The 17,552-nt window shown below is 53.1% G+C and overlaps 2 protein-coding genes across 3 annotated transcripts in view; one reads left to right on the forward strand and one right to left on the reverse strand.

The window, feature by feature from the left end:
- The window catches only part of LOC121353888 (microsomal triglyceride transfer protein-like), a 13,010-nt gene extending 3,065 nt beyond the window's left edge, over positions 1–9,945 (forward strand). Inside the window, exons 3-19 of the mRNA XM_041468084.1 lie at positions 1,428–1,606; positions 1,770–1,913; positions 2,382–2,489; positions 3,038–3,154; positions 3,972–4,111; positions 4,189–4,342; positions 4,508–4,665; positions 4,871–5,036; positions 5,433–5,540; positions 5,646–5,858; positions 5,956–6,170; positions 6,740–6,837; positions 7,509–7,630; positions 7,935–8,162; positions 8,459–8,583; positions 8,792–8,962; positions 9,217–9,945. Coding sequence (XP_041324018.1) covers positions 1,428–1,606; positions 1,770–1,913; positions 2,382–2,489; positions 3,038–3,154; positions 3,972–4,111; positions 4,189–4,342; positions 4,508–4,665; positions 4,871–5,036; positions 5,433–5,540; positions 5,646–5,858; positions 5,956–6,170; positions 6,740–6,837; positions 7,509–7,630; positions 7,935–8,162; positions 8,459–8,583; positions 8,792–8,962; positions 9,217–9,364 — 2,594 coding nt within the window. The 3' untranslated portion in view covers positions 9,365–9,945. The remainder of the gene's footprint in view (positions 1–1,427; positions 1,607–1,769; positions 1,914–2,381; positions 2,490–3,037; positions 3,155–3,971; positions 4,112–4,188; positions 4,343–4,507; positions 4,666–4,870; positions 5,037–5,432; positions 5,541–5,645; positions 5,859–5,955; positions 6,171–6,739; positions 6,838–7,508; positions 7,631–7,934; positions 8,163–8,458; positions 8,584–8,791; positions 8,963–9,216) is intronic.
- A 3,785-nt stretch (positions 9,946–13,730) lies between these two features.
- ADAMTS14 (ADAM metallopeptidase with thrombospondin type 1 motif 14) overlaps positions 13,731–17,552 on the reverse strand; it is a 30,410-nt gene continuing 26,588 nt past the window's right edge. For both annotated transcript variants that reach the window (XM_041468083.1, XM_041468081.1), the window contains exons 21-22: positions 17,087–17,197; positions 13,731–16,567 (exon numbers count right to left, since the gene is read on the reverse strand). In XM_041468083.1, coding sequence (XP_041324017.1) covers positions 16,239–16,567; positions 17,087–17,197 — 440 coding nt within the window. In that variant the 3' untranslated portion in view covers positions 13,731–16,238. The remainder of the gene's footprint in view (positions 16,568–17,086; positions 17,198–17,552) is intronic.

Here is a 17,552-nt window from a genome sequence, read left to right on the forward strand (position 1 = left end):
AACCCAAGAAATTTTGGGGGTTGGGGAACGTTTTTTGGGGGGGGGGGGGGGTGTGAGGAAAACCAGAGAGCTGGAACTTTTTAAACGGTATGCAATGCACAAGTGTAAAAACTCCTCCGTCTGTCTCACAGAGGAAAGCCCCAGGGACTGAGCTGGACTTGCATTGATTCATTTGTTGTTAAAAGTAGCAAAGCTGTAGAACATTTCAGAAGTCCAGCAAGTGCATCAAATTTGCAAGGGAATTTCAAGTGACTTCAGAAAACAGATTTGACTGGTTTTGTCATGGCAAAGGCAACCCTCCCTCCTTCAATCACACTTGCGTATGAGCAAGAGAAGGGACTTCAGATAAGTCTAGAGAAATAAGATTAAAGCAGAGAGTTTTGATCTAAAGCTGTCCCACCAACTTCATTTTGCCTTAGCACAGAGACAGTGATTTAATTAGGAGTTAGAAGGTCCGATGGTAAACTCATAATATGAAGGATTCAGCTTCTTTTCTCCCCTAAAAGCGTTGATTGTGCCCCAGTTAATGCCCAGAGCTGAAAAGGCACTGGAGGTATCACTGCTGTCCGTGGGCATGCTCAGGAAACTTCCCTTCAGGATTGAAGAGTGTTTCTTTGGCATTTCTAGTCCAGAAGTGCACAAGCAGAGCTGCTGCTCCGGCCATCCTTTTTAAGGCAGGGCTGGAAACACAGGCAGGAATAAGCTGTCAGCCCAGAGAACACCCAAATATCCAAACCACAGGCGGAAATGATTATCCATGAAAACCTTCCCATCAGCTAGCCTTCCCTCCCAGGGGGTGCAGTGACCCAGGTCATCAGCACCCCTGCAAGTCTGGGATGGAGGTGATCCAATGTCACCATTGAGTCAGGAAGGGCATGGCAGTGACACAGCTCCCCACTGATCAGAAGGCAAAACACTTACTTTATTACAGTCTCACAATGTTTATAACCAACATTGTTCATCCAGAACCTGACTGGTTCTTAATAACACCTGGCACCCAATTGGTTAATTAAGGAACTGTTGTTGTAGGAGGTTTCTCTGATGTGGGCGTAATTAGTATTGACTCTAAGATGTAGAAGGTTGAACTATTGTTTTATTTTTTTTACACTATATTATTATTATGTTTTTAAGAAACTTATAAATTTTTTTTAGTTTGATACAGCTTTGACCTTATTGGTTAACCTAATTGGTTAACTAATTAATTGGTTAACTAACACTATTACTCTTTGGTAAATAAATCTTTATAACACATTCTATATTTGCTTAGTAACAGGTGTAGCCAGTGGAGATAAGAATTGTTTTAATTCCTTCCTCTGAGCTTTCTCACAGCTTTCCATCCCAGAACGATGCCTGGAAACTATCCATTTCTCTCTCTCAGCATCCACAACCCATGACTGCTTACCTTCAACATTTCCATCTTTCCCCAGGGAATTTGCTGCCTTCTTTCCAGCCCAGGAGCCTGTATCAGTACCGGTACTCCCTGGCTGTCCAGCTGCAGCACAGCTCCACAGCATCCCCGTGGGGAGCCGGGCTGCAGGCTGAGGCACTGATCCGGCTGCAGCCGCTCCGGAGGGAGCCGGGCGGGGAGGAGCTGCTCCAGCTGCAGGTGTGTGCAGAGCTGCTGCAGCCATCCCAGACCCCTTCCATTTCTAGCTCAGCCCAGCTGAAAGATGATCTCTCTGACCAAATTCATTGCCTGCAGGTGAAATACACACCAGCTTTAGAGCAGACACTTGTTCACTGCTTTCTGCCATCTTCTGCTGTCATAGATCCATGACCTGAAGGCCCAACACCAGCCAGCAGAGGAGAGGAGCCAGGACAGCACTGGAGGTTCCCCTGTGGACATTGCACTGAGCCCAGAGGCACAGGCAGAGCTCCAGCAGCCAGTGCTCATCTCCTGGAACAGTGGGAAGGTCAGCTGGACACCTCCTGGGCTTGCTCGTGCCCTCTGCAAAGCATTCCTGTCCTCATCCTGAATTTCCTGGGCTACGAAGCCCATAGGAGCTCCTGCTCCACCTCTGATTTCAGAGCAGAAGGAACTGGACAGAGTGGCCAGTGCTGGACTCCACATGGAGTCCCATGCTCCAGGAGGACTCAGCTGGAGCTGCAGAGTCCTGTGCTAAAGCTCTTCAGTCCTAACCATGGGATATAAGCTCCTTTCTGGCCTTCTCCTCTAAGGCTATGGAACCCCAGGGTGGGAAGGAAAGGGAAATTTTGTGTTCTTGCTTCCACAGACCTCATGCTATTGGGGGATAAGGGCCTCCTTGAGAAAATTCCTCAGGTGTCTGCAGGGGGTTCTCAGGCTCCCTTTTGTCAGGGAAGGCAGCAGGGAGCCTGCAGGGATCCCAGAGATCACCAGGCACCACCTCCTGCCCTCCCAGGTCAAAGCTTTCTATGGGAATGAAGCAGAAAACATCCTGATCTCCAACCTGAAACGAGGCATCATCAGTCTGTTCCAGCTTCAGTCCCACGCTGGCACCACAGTGGAGGTAGGTCCAGAGCTGGGACCAAAAATCCAGGGATGCACCAGGAGAGCTGGCCCTGGAGCCAGCCCAGGAGCTTTGGCAGAGGGGGCAAAATTTATGATGAACAACATCAGGTCTGCTGCTCAAACCAGGCTGTGAGCAAGAATGATTCTTGGGAAGGCAGAAGATTTAAAATAAAATAACTTAATTTTCAGCAATTGGCACCCCTCACAAAATCATAGCCTTTCCCTGGACAGTAGGAACAGCAGAGAAGAAACTCCACAAGCATTCCTGCCAGGCAGGATTTGCTTTGCCAGCAGCCAGCTGGAATGACCTGTGAGCAACATGAGATAACCTCAGAACCCCAGATGCAGTCACAGAGATGCTTAATTAAATCTTCATTTAGAGCCTGAATTTGCAAATATGCCCGGGTGGACTTGGAGCTGTCCAACCACGCCCTGATTTGTCCCACATTCTAGATTTTAGACACTGTTCTCTTTGCTAGGTTTGCCTTTGTGTCTGTCCTCTCCACAGAGTGTTCAATACTCGTGGTCAATCCGTTTGTGTTTCAGGAAGATGCCTCTGGAAGCTGCCAAGTCACCTACACTGTGTCCAACCATTCCGTTACCAAGACCAAAGATCTGCTCAGCTGCTCCAAGCCAAAGTCTGGATTCAGCTCCACAAACAAAGCAAGTCCATTGCTCTCGCTGTGGGGGGCTCAGCTCACGCTGAGTACAGCAGGGCCACCCCTAAAATCCTTCTGCAGGTGGGCTTGGATTCCCATTCCCAGCTGGCTTCAGCCTTCTGCACCAGCTTGGGATGGGACTCTTAGACCCCTCCCCAAAGTGGGATGCACCAAGATTCCTCAGGAGGGTCTTGAGGTGGGAAGGAGCAGTGAAGGTGCTGTGGGTCACCCCGTCCCCCCTCTTGTTATCAGTTCTGAGCTGTCAGCGGTTCCTGCTTGGGAAGGTGGAGATGCAGGGGTGTTTTCTGGCTCTCAGACTCATTGCATGGGGATTAGCTTGACAGGACTCTGTTCTGCTGAAAGCAGCAGCCTGTGTTCAGCCCTGACATAAGCAGATGAAATCCCGCGGGTCTTAATGCACTCATACCTGCCATAACCAAAAAATTTTAAAATGTACAAATTCTACTGAATTCAGTACAAAAATGGACATTTTCATGGACACCCCACAGGCCCTGGCAGGGGTCTCAACACCTCCTTGTTGTGCAAGTCCCTGTGGTGTCAGCACTCTGTCTGCCTGCATCAGCCATGGGTGGGAGCATCCCCTTGCTGGTCCCCAGCTGGTGTTGCTTCTCCCACACATGGGAGGAAGGGAGGCTCTTATAGATTTTCCTTTCCTACATTTTGCAAGTGAAGTAGATGACTTTGTGGGCTGGAAAATTCTTTTTCTGCTAATGTAAAGAGAGAAATCTCCTGGAGAGAGGGCAAGGAAAAAAAATGTGGGTTGTTTTTTTTTTTTTTATCCTTGCTTTTCTTTTTCCAAGATTTTTGGAGTGGAGTGGCAGCCCTCCAGCAGGACCCAGTACGTGGTGAAGGAGAACCTGCTGCAGTCCGTCCTGGCAGAGGAAAGCCACGTGGTGGCTCCAGCCCTGAGATCCCGCTCCGGCATCAAAATCAGTTCAAGGTGAGGGATGATCCCAGCCCCTGGCCGTGGAGGGTGGAAATCACAAAACTTTCCACTGACCATTTCTCCTCTCACAGGCAGCAGCTCCAGCTGGTGTCTCCTGCAATGCCTGGGCCAGCAGAGCTGTCTGGACAGAGCCTTAAGGATGTGCTGGCTGGCACAGGGACACGGCCCCAGCCCCTGGGCATGGCCAGCCTGCCCTTCAGGAGGGTCTGCACCCACTGCCCATCGGTCAGTGATGCTACTGACCCCCAAAACTCTCCCTCCAGCTGGGCACTTGTGGGTCTGGGGTTAAACCCCAGTGGTGCTTTTGGAGGGGCTGCTTTGGTGTAAACGTTATCCTGTGATAACACGGGAAAAGAGGGTAAGCCCCCCTAACAAACCTCACCTTTGCAGCTGAGAGCCTTCCTGAAGGCTTTTGATAGGCAGAGAGTCAGAACAGACACCTCGAAGGTGGCGACAACCTGGCAGTTCCAGAGGTTCATCCAGCTGCTGCGCAGCGCCAGGAAGAGGGATGTGCTGCAGCTGCTGCGGAGAGCACCCGAGGAAACGCGGTGAGAACCCCTGGAGATGTGTCTCCAAAATTCCCAGCGCTGGGCAAGACAGCCAGCGTTGGTTGGTGCTGCTCCACGCACCATCCCTGCTCCAGGCAGCCATCCTGACTAGTGGCAGTGTTGCCTGGCTTCTCCTGATGCCTGTGCTCTCCAAGCACTGCATGGTCTTTGTGGGCCACTGCTGACTTCCCTCTTCCTGCTCCAGCCCCTTCCTGGTGGAGGCAGCGGTGGCCGCACAGTCGGTGGCTTCCTTGGCAGCACTCTCAGACTTCCTGGATTTCAGCCAGGAGCCCAAGTCCCTCCTGGAGAAGTTTCTCTACACAGCAGCTTTCTCTCCCCGGCCTTCAGGAGAGCTTCTGCACCTCGTCCTAGTGAGTATGGACATCTGCCTCTCTTCCCCGAGGGTCCTGCACACAGGGATCCGCACCATGGAACAAGGGAAAAGTTTCTGTAGAAACTGATTTTCCTGCTCACGGGATTGTTTCATGTGCATTTAACGGGACACTGGTGATGGGAGTAGGTGCTCCCCAGAGGAAAAGAATTCAGCAGAACGTGCTTTGTGTCAGTGCATTAGTAATAAATAAAATCTTAATTTAGAGCCACAGCGTTTTATCCAATTAAATCATGCATGGCCTCCTTCAGGGCAGGTAAGAACTAGTTTTCCCTTACTTGCTTGAGGTAAGAGGTAAAGCATACTCCTTCTCTCTTTTTTTCCCCCCCCTCATTTCTTTTTCCCTGCTTCCTATTACCCCTTTCCTGATGCCCAGGACAAGCTGGATGGGAAGCAGCTGGCACCTGAGATCTGGGAGACAGGAATAGTTGCTGTGGGCTCTCTGGTGGGCAAGCTGTGCCAGCAGAAGCTCTGTGGGCTCCAGGTGGGTCCTCTGCAACCCCTCACACTTGGCTTTTTGGGACACCCCCCAATTCCAGGGCTGCCCAGAATGTCTCCTGTCCCTCACCTCCCTGCGAATCCCGAGCAGGTGGTGGAGCGTGGGGTGGAAGCCATCCTCAGGGGGCTCAGAGGTGCCGAGGAGGAGCCCGAGGTGGTGATTTCCCTGCTGGCCCTGGGGAATGCGAGGCTCCCCGAGACCATCCCCACCCTCCTGGAGCACGCCGAGGACGGTCCCACGGCTGTCACCACCGCGGCCACCTCCGCCCTGCAGCGATTCCCCGCTCCCCACATCTCCAGCAAGGTAGGGCAGGAGGTTGTGAGGCGTGGTGCTCCCCTCCCCACTCAAAGCCAAGCTGCTGGGGTGCACTTGCACTCTTTTAATTACCCCTTCTCATCAGGTGAAGCGAGTGATGAGGAGGATTTTCCACCAGAAGAGGAAGAGTTATGACAAAACCTGTCGCCTGGCGGCTGCAGAAATCCTCCTGGATAACCACCCCCTGCCCATGGATGTCATCAACATCCTGCTGGCCACCAGCGAGATGGAGACAGAGGTGGCCACGTTCCTGCTGCTCAAAGTCCAGAACAGGCTGCGTGACCACCACCACCTGGCAAGGTGGGGCTTGAGGGCATGGCTGCGTTTTCCTCTCTGCTCTGCATCACCCTTTTCTCCTCCTCCACAATCCAGCTGTGGGGTTTGGACCAACAGGTCTTTAAAATGTGCTAGCATCGCTTCACGGGGGCTGCCTGGACATTCCTGGAGTAACAAAAGGCATGCAGATGCCATACCGCCAGGCAGAACCTGACATTCCTTGTCATCCTGCCCCATGGCAGCAGGACCCAGGCTTGTGGCTTCAGCAGAGTCCTTGGAGGCTGAAGCTCTGGCTCCCAGGGCAGGGCACAATTTGTACCTGCATTAATCTTCCTGTCTGCACAGAACAAACCAAGCACTCATGTTTTTCAGAGCTAAGCAAAAGCTGCACAAAAATATCTGCCTGGTTTATCCTAATATGCCAGAGGAAAAGGAAATTCCAGGGTAGCCTACATCTACGGCTTTCATTTTATCCTCACACTGCTCTGGGCAGTCAGCAACCATGAGAATACTTTGGCAAATTATATTTCCTTCTGTAGTGACCTTTTGCCTTCCCCCCCAGTGCTAACGTATCCTTTCCCTCTCTTTTCCAGGAAGATAATGAAAGACATCATGGAAGACCCACGGATAAATAATTACAACTTCTTCTCTAAAGTCGGCATCTCCTCTTCTTTCTCAGGACCTCTGGCAGGTGACAGCACAGAGGACACCATGGTCCCTCAGAGGGTTAAAGGAGGGGTTGGTGGGAAAAGGCAGCTTCCAGAGGAGGATCCAGGTCTATGGAATGCCCCAAAATTTCAGGGAGGTTTCTGAGAATGTCCCCCAGCACCAGCTGGCTGCCACCACCTGAGACAGGAACATGCCCTTCTCTAACACAAACTTTTCCCAAATCCTGCTGGTTTGAAAGAGGAGCTTCAGCTGGAGATGAAACCAACAGCAGATTGCTTGTGGGAGTTTCTGTGCTTTCCCTGACAAGTCAAGATATTTCACTCCATTCCTCAGTTCCTTTAGTATTTTTAATAAGATCTTCAGAGAGGAAGATTCTTGTACTGAGATCTAAAAGAAAGCCTCAAACTTCAGAGACTGCAAAAAGCAGCACTTGCTAAATATCTGCTGAATTCTTCATCCCTCATTTCTGTTCCTCTTGAAATTAGCTCAGTCTGGCCTTGCAGAGGGTCAGTGAAGGTGGAATAGCTAGGGAGGAAAAAAAACCCCATGCAATGCTGAATTATTTGAGTATTGCAAGAATGAGAGAAGGTGCAGAGTGGTAGCACAGGTTTGGGTTGGAAGGGACCTTAGAGATCATCCTGTTACCTCCCCCTTCCACCCAGGGCTGCTCATGGGCATCTCTCTGCCTTTCAGTCACCCAGGACCTGACTTCCACTTTCGGGCTGGACCTGCTGTTTTTGGAGGGTGGATTCCTGAGGAAGAGCGTCTCCGACTTCTCCCTGCTCAGCCACGGCCAGCGGCTTCGTGCAGCTCAGGTGCTGGCAGGAGAGGGGCTGGAGGGGGGTGGCAACACAACCCAGGGGTGCCACTGCTGTCCCTGTGTGCACTCTTCACCTCCTTGTGGTGCTTCACCTCTGCACTCAGCACATCCTGTATCAGAAAAAGGCAAATTCCCAAACCACCGGTGTGAAAATCCTGCTCTGGAGAAGGGAGCCCCCTGCTACCCCAAAAACCAGAGGATGCAACACTGGTACCTCAGGGTGCTCAGGGCTGGCTTGGATGCCTCACCCAAGTCACTCCATCGCTGATGTCCTGCTCCTGACCACTTCTGTCTTCCAGGTCACCTTTGAAGCACAAGGGATGGAGTCGATGATGGGAGAGAGCCTCTCGGAAGGGGAGGAGGAGCCTGAGCTCATGGCTGGGATGTCGGCCACCTTCTTCGACGTCCAGCTGCGGCCAGTCATCTTCTTCCAGGGCTACACAGACCTGATGGCCAAGGTCCTGCTGAGCAGCGGAGAGCCCACCAGCGTGGTCAGAGGGAACCTCCTGCTGATGGACCATCTCCAGGTACTGGATGGAGGGGAAGCAGTGGCCTGTCCCCACACCACATCCCAGTGAATCCAGTGAAATGAGCCTGTGGATGTCACACACCACGGACACAGATCTGAGAGTGAGGTGGCACTGCCAGATGTGTCTTGGGGTTGGTAAAGCAGTGGGGTGACTTGTTCTGCCATGGGAGACCCGTGACTGGAGTTGCAGGGTTGGGATGGGCATTCCCAGCAGCTACAAGGCCCTGCTGGTGCCAGCCACTCATCCAAGAGCAGTGCCTGGCCACAGGAAGCCCTGCCTTTTCCATGTTCCAGGTCATTCCTCTGCAGTCTGGCCTCCAAGTGACTGTCAAACTCCAGGGTGGGCTGGGGCTGGACATTTCAGCGGACATGGACGTGAGCATTTGGGAGCAGGAGCTGAAAACCAGCGTCAATGCCAGGTCAGCTTGGCTCTGGGAATGGGAATGCTGGGGGGCAGTGGGGGATTTCCACAGCTCCCTGATCTTCTCCTGGTGGGTCCAGCCTTACCTGGTGCTTACACAGACATTTTCCATGGCCAGACCTCTAACTGAGGTGTTCCTGGAGTTGTTTGGTGCCCAGCTCAGGCCATTGCTCTGTGACCAGGCCCTACGTGCTTCTCTCTCCCAGGGGAAGCTTTGCCATGGATTTCCAGGCAGAACTAGATTCCCCTTTCCTCCAAGCCACCCTGAGGAGCCAGACAGAGGTGGAGACCTCCATCCACTTCGACACCAAGCTGAGGTTTTCCAGCAGCCCCGTGCTCATGTGCCTGCAGCTGAGAGAGGAACAGGTCCCATACAGGTAGCACCCAGTCCTGTAGAAGCATCCTGGTGGGCTTGAGATAAAGGAGGACTTTTTGGGAAGAGGAGAGGATTAATGGTTGCACTTACTGGGTGGGAATTGGTAGGGATGAGGGAAGGGCACCACAAATTCCCGATGTGGGTGGAAGCACCATCCATAAGACCATCAGGAGATGGCGACTGGGCTGGTCTGGGAGGAGAAGGATGAGATCCAGCACAGAATCCTGACCATCCTGCTGTCACTGTGTCCCACAGAGAAGTGCTCACAGTTTCCCAGGCTGCCGGGAGCCGGAGCAGCACGGCTCGGAAGGGCCGGCATGGCACCGTGCCCGGCAGGGAATTTGCCTTGCACCAAACCAATTCCAAGCTCTGCAACCTCCTGCTGACTGCAGAAAAAGAATAAGGAGTCAGAACACTTTGGGATTCTCCTCCACAACCACCTCTGAATGAGAAAAATGGAATGAGAAAAAGGACATCAGAAGGGAGCACAGGAGGAGCTGCTGAAGAACAGACACACCCCTTGCCTCCAAACCTGCCCTCACACCCCAAAGATTTCCCTCTCCTGGACTCCTCCCCTTCATGGGGAAAGGCCTTGCTGGAAACCAAGCTTTTCCTCATGAAAAACAGCCTTATTTTGCAAGTGGATGAGTTTCTCAGGGCCCAAGAAACTCTCCTGGAGGACTGCATCCCAAAATGTTGTGTTTTCTCCCCGTTTATCAAAGCTGTCAGGAGGGGACACATCTGCAGCCAGCTGGAAGTCCCCAGTGAAGAGAATAAATGACTTTCCTTGGCTGGGAGGTTGGCCTCCCAAACTGAATTTTCATCATCCACCACCACCCAACACCCCCAGGACTGGAGGGAGGCTGGTGAGGAAAAAGCAGCATTTCTCCATTCCTTCCTGATAATAATGTGCCTTGGAAGTATTTTTAGCCCTTTTTGCGTGTTGGTGTTACAAAACAAGCTTTTTAGGAAAGAAAAGAGGGATATGGAGTATAGGGGTTTTTTTTTTTTAATTATGAGCCTGAAATATTAGCACTGAGTCCTGGTCCAGTGGAGAAGACTTGCCTGGTTTTCCATCTGGAGACACCAATTACCAGTGCCTTGGTTCTGTACAGAAATAAATGCCCTGTGTTTTCACATTGTCTCTGTTTGACTCTTAACTTTCCTGGACACATGGAAGGGCAGAAGGCAGAGGCACTTCCAGCAAGAACCTGCTTTCTAGGCCTGTATTTAGGGTGTTCCCTTTCCTCTTCCTCCTCCTCTAGAGATTGACAAAGGCAGATTTGTCATCCAGCTGATATTTACCCCAAATCAGCTCAACTTCCAGTCCCAAAGGATACCTGTCCTGCCAGAGGGACCAGGTCCTGTAGCTGGGCTTGGAGTGGGGAATGTGTTTCCAGACCCTTTGGAAGGGGTGAGGGCATTTGAATATGGATTTCACCAGTTTGCATGGCTGCTGGAAGCTTTGCTGTCCTGCTGAGCCACTGAATCCTGAGGTTTTCCAAGCCCTCCCAAGGACATTTTTTTTTTCCCCCAGTCCTGGTTAGATGCTCAAACAGCAATGAAGGACCATGGGCCTTTTGGTAAAGTCACCCATTTCCTTGGCAATGGCTCCAAACCCTCCCAGAAGAGACCTTTCAGCCCCAGGTCCACAGGAAAGGTGACACTGTGCCCGCAGGGTTGGAGTCACCTCAGTCTGGGTGGGCAGAAAGGGACCTGGAGCTGGGTGTATTTTATCCATCCTGTTCCAGTGCTTGACAGCCCTGTCCATGAAGACATTTTTCCTCATTTCCAGCCTCCCCTGGCCCAGCCTGAGGCCCTTTCCCCTTGTCCTGTCCCTGTTCCCTGGCAGCACAGCCCGACCCCCCCTGGCTGTCCCCTCCTGTCAGGGAGTTGTGCAGAGCCACAAGGTCCCCCTGAGCCTCCTTTTCTCCAGGCTCAGCCCCTTTCCAGCTCCCTCAGCCTCCCAAAGAGTCACTCCATCCAGCAGCAAGGGAAAGGGACAGTCGGGCAGGGTTGGAGTGTCAGCTGTGACTCCTGATGGAGACCCCGGGACAGCCACTGTCCATCCATCTCCCAGGAATGTGGCAGGAGGAGCAGCGCTCCTGTCACCTCTGTGGAGCTGCAGACCCGCAGTGACCTCCAGCGGCTGCAGCCGCATCCCGCGGGGATATCGGGACCAAACCTCGCTCCGGCTCCGCAGGGATGTCCCACAGCTCCAGGGATGGACCAGGGCTGACCCTCGGCAGCCCTCACCCCTCTGAGCCGGGTTTTGGGTGGCAATGCCGTCCCCTCCTGGCCTCCAGGCTTGCCAGCACAAGAAGTTTCCCGTGTTTTCTTTCCCCCTGCAAGTCACTCTTATTGACAAGACATTCCCTCCAGCCCTCAGGAGAGCGCATGGACACCTCCCACCAAATGGGGCGGTAAAACATTATCTGCCTGTCTGCTCCAGCTGGCTGCAGAGACAAAACCACCACGAGAAACAGTGAGGGAATGCCTCTGAATAATGGCAAGGATGGGCTCTCCTTGGGAATTTAGTGGAGAGGCAGCTGGGGTGGAGCTCTCTCTGATCAGCCACTGCTCTCCCCTTCCTAGGCAGCCTGAAATACAGGAATTGTATTTCCTGACTGCTGGGGCCCAGAGAGTCCCCAGAGTCCAGGAAAAACCAAAACAAACCACCCCCGTTTGTAACTCACCAAAGCCACAGTGGAAATCCCAGCACTGAACTGTGGCAGCAGCCAGCCTCACAGGAAGCTGCACATCCCCAGCCTCCACTGCAGGGCTGGCAGCTGCCTTGGGACATGCACAGCACACCAGGATCCCTGCAGGGCTTTCCTGGGACACGCACAGCATCTCTGACAGCCACAGTGACATCGGTCTGCAGCGCCCCAGGAGCAGCAGCTCCTGGCAGGGTTGCTGTTATAACCTGCCCAGCAATCCAGGGATGCAGGGAGAAAGCTGGGAAGCTGCAACGGGACACAGCTGGGCAAACCACAGCAGCTGTGCCATGAGGAGATCCCTGCAGGAAAAGCTGGGAGGGAAAGCTCAGGGCCAGGGCTGGTGAGTCAGGCAGGGAGCCTGGGAAGTGGCTGAGCTGAGCCAACAAGGCTCCAGGGCTGAGATTAAACCCTTTGGCAAAAGCCATGGGAAAGAAAGCTGAAGCTTTCCTAGAAAACTGTTCCACCCGCTCCAGTCCTGGCCAGGGGTGTGAGTACTGAAGGGATGCAATAGCTGCTGTAGGAAAATGAGCAGTGAAAAAGGTGTTTGGAGACACAGCCATAATTCCAGTTCTGCTGGGGACAAGCACCTGCTCTGGCCCATCTCACAGAACCCAAATTCCTGACTGGTTTGGGTTGGAAGGGACTTTAAATCTCATCTCATTCCACCTCCTGCCATGGGCAGGGCATCCTTCACCAGACCAAGTTGCTCCAAGAGCCATCCCACCTGGCCTGGCCCGGCCATCCCAGCAAGAAAAGCCACAACCACACCAGCTGCAAGCCTCTCCTATCCCTTATAAACCCAAAAATCCCTCCTTGCCCAAATATTGTGGCTGCTGCAGCCTAAAAACCCAAAGGTGTGATGAGCTGTAGTGATGCTGTGTGGAAGGGAACACCCAAAAGAGATGTGGAAGAGTTTTTCCATGGTAAAATCCAAGCAGGGTTTGCAAAGCACTTGTAAAAGCAGGCCCTGCAAAGATCCAGAGGAATCCAGGGTGGGCTGGGTTTTAAGGAATGACCTGGTAGGGGTTGGGTTCAACCTTTTAGGAGGGGCCATGAAAAACACAAGGGGAAGGACAGAGTGATTCATTACCCCAAAAGACGTAGTGGTTCCACCATCACTGTGAGAACCAGAGGTCTGCAGGAGACATTTCAAAGGGTGTAAAGCAGGAAAGATGAAAATAAAGCCTTTTCTGAGGGATTGCAGCAGCATCAATGACCAGAAACGGAGACAATCACAATCACAATTAAGTCAATCACCACCACCTGTGAAGGTTCCACAGGAAGCTCCATTTGTGAGGTGACTTTAGAGCAGCTCCCACACACCCTGAGGGCAAAGCCACTTCTCACCTCCCTCCCTTGCAGGTGCCACCACGGCCATTGCCACCACGGTCCTTGGAAAAAAGTGGCACAGGGGACCAGCCAAGCAGGCAGGGAGTGGTCCTTGAGAGGGAAGCTGCTGCTCTGAGGATGGAGTGGAGCATCCATGAGCTGGGACAACTGAGGCAGCACCAAATCTCGTACAAGAGTTTCCCTAAAAACCCCAGCAACAGGAACTGGTTTTTGGCATCACATAGGAAAAGGGGGGCTGCCAGAACAGACCCTGACACTTCCCCTCTGGCCTCATCCCCACCCTGCTTTCACCTCTTTACCTAGCCATGGCATCAGGAGCTCTTTTTGGCCCGAACCACTGATGTATCAATATTTATTTTTTTTGCACTGGCTTAACTATTTGTGTGTATCTATATATGTGTATCTCTAGAGATTTTCTTCCTCCTCAAAACAGCAATGTGAAATTTTGGCTGACAAAGAGGAGGGACTGGGCTGAAGTAACACAAAGTAAATCCATTTTGACAACCACACATGGGTCATGCTCATATTTCCCCCTCCACACACACATCCCCAAAACAGATCAACAGCAAGAGATTTTTATGTGGATTTATTTTTATTTTTTTTTTTTTTTTTTTACATTTTGTTAAAGTTAAAAAAAAAAAAAAAAAAAAAAAAGAACCCAACAAAATTAATAAATATTAAAAGTTAAAAAGCTCTGAATCTCATATGTACAAAACTTTATACATCATGGTAACACTGGACAAGGTTACAGCACAGGAACGACTCCATGCACCCACCTGGCTCAGGAGGGTGCAGGGGATCAGAGTCATCCTCTCCTCCTGGAGGCAGGACCAGAGGCAGGATAAAGCCACCCAAGCTCAGCCTGCCTTCAACTGGAATAAATTCCCCATCCCTGGAAGTGTTCAAGGGCAGGATGGAGCACCCTGGTCTAGTGGAAGGTGTCCCTGCCCACAGCAGGAGGGCTGGAGCCAGATGAACTTTACAGCTCCTTCCAACCCAAAGCACTCCAGGATTCCATGAAACACGCAGCCCTGCAGCACCACCACCCCAGAGCACCCACTGCTGCTGGGGGAGGTTATCCCAGCCTGATCCACATCTCCCCCAGCCCTCAGGTGATCCTGAGGTCAGGATCACAGCCCCCTGCCCAGACACCCCCAGGGTCTGTGGGTGCGAGGCTGGGTCAGTGCCCAGCCCCAGCTCTGCCCTGAGCTGTAGGGAGGGACCACTGCAAATATTCCTAAAGCAATAAAGCACCAAACCTAGGCCAGCACCGAAGGGAGGGGAGCAGCTGGGAATTTCGGAGAAAGGACATCACAGCCCATTTTTGAGGGGAAAGAAGGTCTTTTTGTTATGCTCCTTGGAGAGCAAACAAAGCGTTCTCTTTGGCACAATAAATAAATGCTGGCACGCCCGCGGAGGGCCTGGCAAGGGGCACGGCAGGGCTGGAGGGATGAACCCACCCTGGTATCCCCACAGGAGCCCCTGTGGGTGCCAATACCTGCCTGTCCTGGGTCTGGGCACTCCACAGGCACCCTCCATGTGCCCACTCCCGCGAGGTGTGCCAGCTGTGTGGCTCAGACAGATGGGGGGCTTTGCTCCATGTTTTGGGATGCCCACCTAAGGCCAAAGGGCAGCACCCAGGGGGCCGAGGACCTCCAGCCCCAGGTGCTTTAAGAGGAGTGGGAAAAATGCTCACCCAGCTGTGACTCGGCAGCAGGAGGGTGTGGGGAAGCTCTGGGGGAGCAGTGCAGAGTCCAACGCTTAAAACATCCAGAATGCAGAGGGGTCTCCATCCATTTCAGTCACAGCAAGCACCTCAGCCCTGTCACAAGCCATGCCAGACTGGGAATATCACCCTGGCCACCTCACCACAAGCCCTGGCTACCTGCAGAGCTCAAACGCTGTCCCTAGGGATGCCACATCCTCCTCCTTGCATACCAGGGGAGCAGGAGCCTCAGGGCCAGCACCCACACCATGCACGTGCTCCCAAGGACATCCCACTCTGCAATGCCAAACTGCTCTGTCTGCCAAGCCTTGCCTTCCTGGGACTCCACCTCCCCCGTTCCCAAAACTTCCTCCCCCACCTTCCCCTGCCACTGCACCAGAGGTGCCCGAAGTACCAAAACCATGGAAGCCCCCACAGGGACACCATTTTTGGGAGGTTTTTGAGGACTGAAACTTGTCAAGGCAAACCCTGTGCCCAGAGCTGGCCCAGCACCCAGCAAGGAGAGGGCAGCCCAAGGCTCCTAAAGTGCTGTGCAAACCTTTAGTACTTGGCACAATCATTTGTAAGGGCACTAATCACCCCCTTTCCACCCCTTCCCAAGCAATGAGAGATGCAGATGAATCCTTGTCTCTCTCCTCTCCTTGTAACTGCCCCTAAAATCCACTCCTGGCTTCCCAGTCACTCCCATTTCCCCTGGAAGCTGTTGCTGCCCCAGAGGCACTGGGTCCATGGTGCAGGGATAGGCTGGTGATCCTGGGCACTGGCCAAGGGCAGCACTGGCTGGAAAAAAGTCACCCCCAGGTGACAGGCATTTTTGCCATCACTTTTTGGTCTTTGACCTGTGGCTCTTATTGCTCACTTTGGAATCTCCTCGACCATCTCCTGCCTCCAGGACTCTATGCTTGTCACGTTCCACCTTCCCCAAACACGTTTCCCAAACTCTCTGCCTTAGCAAGGACAGCCCAAAGCAGCAGTTTGGGATTTCCCCACATTTCCCCTCTCCTCACCTCACCACCTCCCTCCAGTTTTCCCCAGCAGATTCCCAGGATCCTCCCCTTGCTATCCCCAAGCTCCAGGGCTGAACCACCAAGCCAGGACCCTCCTGCCCAGCACATCCTGTGTTGCTGCTTGGAGCAGGGGGAAGGAAAATGAAACATTAAAGCCGTCCCCCTCCCACATCTTTTTAGCACCTTGGGAGGAAGCAGCCTGTCTACCCGCAGCCTTTTTTGCTCTTTTCCATCTTTTTTTCCCACAGCACTGTCAAAAAGCGCCATGGCACAGCTAGGAGGGCAAGCAGGACCATGGAAAATGAGTGGTTTTCCCAGGAATTTCTGGGTGTGGAGCCAGGTCATTCCCAAACCTGGCAGTGCCACCCACAAAAACCATCACTGGAAGTTGGGAGAGAGGAAAAAGATGGAGAGAACGGGAGGGAAGAGGGAGAAAGGCTTTCCCAGCCTCACAGGGAGGTGGTCCCCAGCAGGTTACCTGGCCCCCTGGCCCCTTCCTGGCTCCCTCGGGGCTGGCAGCTCCCCTGGAAAAGCACCACTGCTGGATACCCCAGGTGCCACAGTGGGGTTCCCAGCAGGCTCCCCCCGAGCTGGGGTAGTGGGGTAGGGGAGGAGCGCCAGAGCAGGGCTGGGAGTGGTGGCTCCCGGGGGAATGCTGGTGACAGGGGGTGAGCCAGTGGAGGAGGAGGAGGCTTTCTTCCCACAGGATTCACAGCAGAGCTTGTTGTATCCAGGGATGGAGCAGTAGCGAGCCAGGACCTCCATCTGGCAGAAGATGGACTTGTCCCCGAGGCAGGGCTCCCCTGGACAGGGACAGAGCAGCAGAAAAGAAGGTGGCATTAGGCTCCCAGCCCTGCACCCCTCCAATGGGATTCCCAAAGGAAACAAGGGTTTCAGGGTGCTGCCTATCCACATAGGAAACGGGCAAGAGGGACCTGGAAAATGAAGCCAAAGTACTGAAGGATTCTGTGCATGGAGAAAAAACAGAGAGCAAGGGATGCTCCAAACCAAGATGCACTGAGCCCCAGCTATGAAGGACTCCAAGGGGGAAAAACCAGAAGCCATTTCCCTGCTTAAAAAAAAATCCCAAGGTAAAAAGGAAAGGGCATAAAAACCGGGAGGCAAAGGGAAGCTGCAGGAGCTCGTAGACCACAAGATGGCAATGGAGCATCGCGCTTTGGAGCGGATGGAGGCAGCAGCGGAGGGTGAAACTCCCCAGCAGCACTGCTGGCTGCGCTCCCACCTCTGCCCTTCCCGCAGGGAGCCGCACAAGCCCTCGGGAGGGTTATCCTGGCAAGCACCGCCCTTACACGAGCACTCACTGGAGGAGATCTTGCTCACGGGGTTTTTGGCTCCGTCCTGGGGCACCCGCTGCCCTTTGGTGGTGCCGTGGTCGCCGGCATCGGCACTGGCGGTGATGCCAGAGAGCTTCCCTGCAGAGAGAGCACCACGATGCCCAGCAGCCACGGCAGGCTGAGGGCACTCAAAATACCTCAGGAGGGTGTTTGGCTTGTTTTACGGGATCTCCTTAAAAATTAAATCCCCTAAGCACCCAGCATTTAAGCCACTCGAACCCCACCCAAGATAAACTCGAGGGTGCCCATCTCCACCAGCTCATCACAAGTTCAAACCGCCAGAAACCCAAAACCAGACAATGCCAGGGCTAAGAGCAGAGAAGGTATATATTTTGCCTGGCTGAAATTAGTTTTTTTTACTGCCAGCTGCATCAGGGACGTTCAACCCAACCTTGTCTGCTGGCATCCCCTGAAGCCACAACGGGCTGGAGAC

Source organism: Pyrgilauda ruficollis, unplaced genomic scaffold (genome assembly GCF_017590135.1).
Source record: "Pyrgilauda ruficollis isolate IOZ18807 unplaced genomic scaffold, ASM1759013v1 scaffold210, whole genome shotgun sequence".
NCBI lineage: Eukaryota > Metazoa > Chordata > Aves > Passeriformes > Passeridae > Pyrgilauda > Pyrgilauda ruficollis.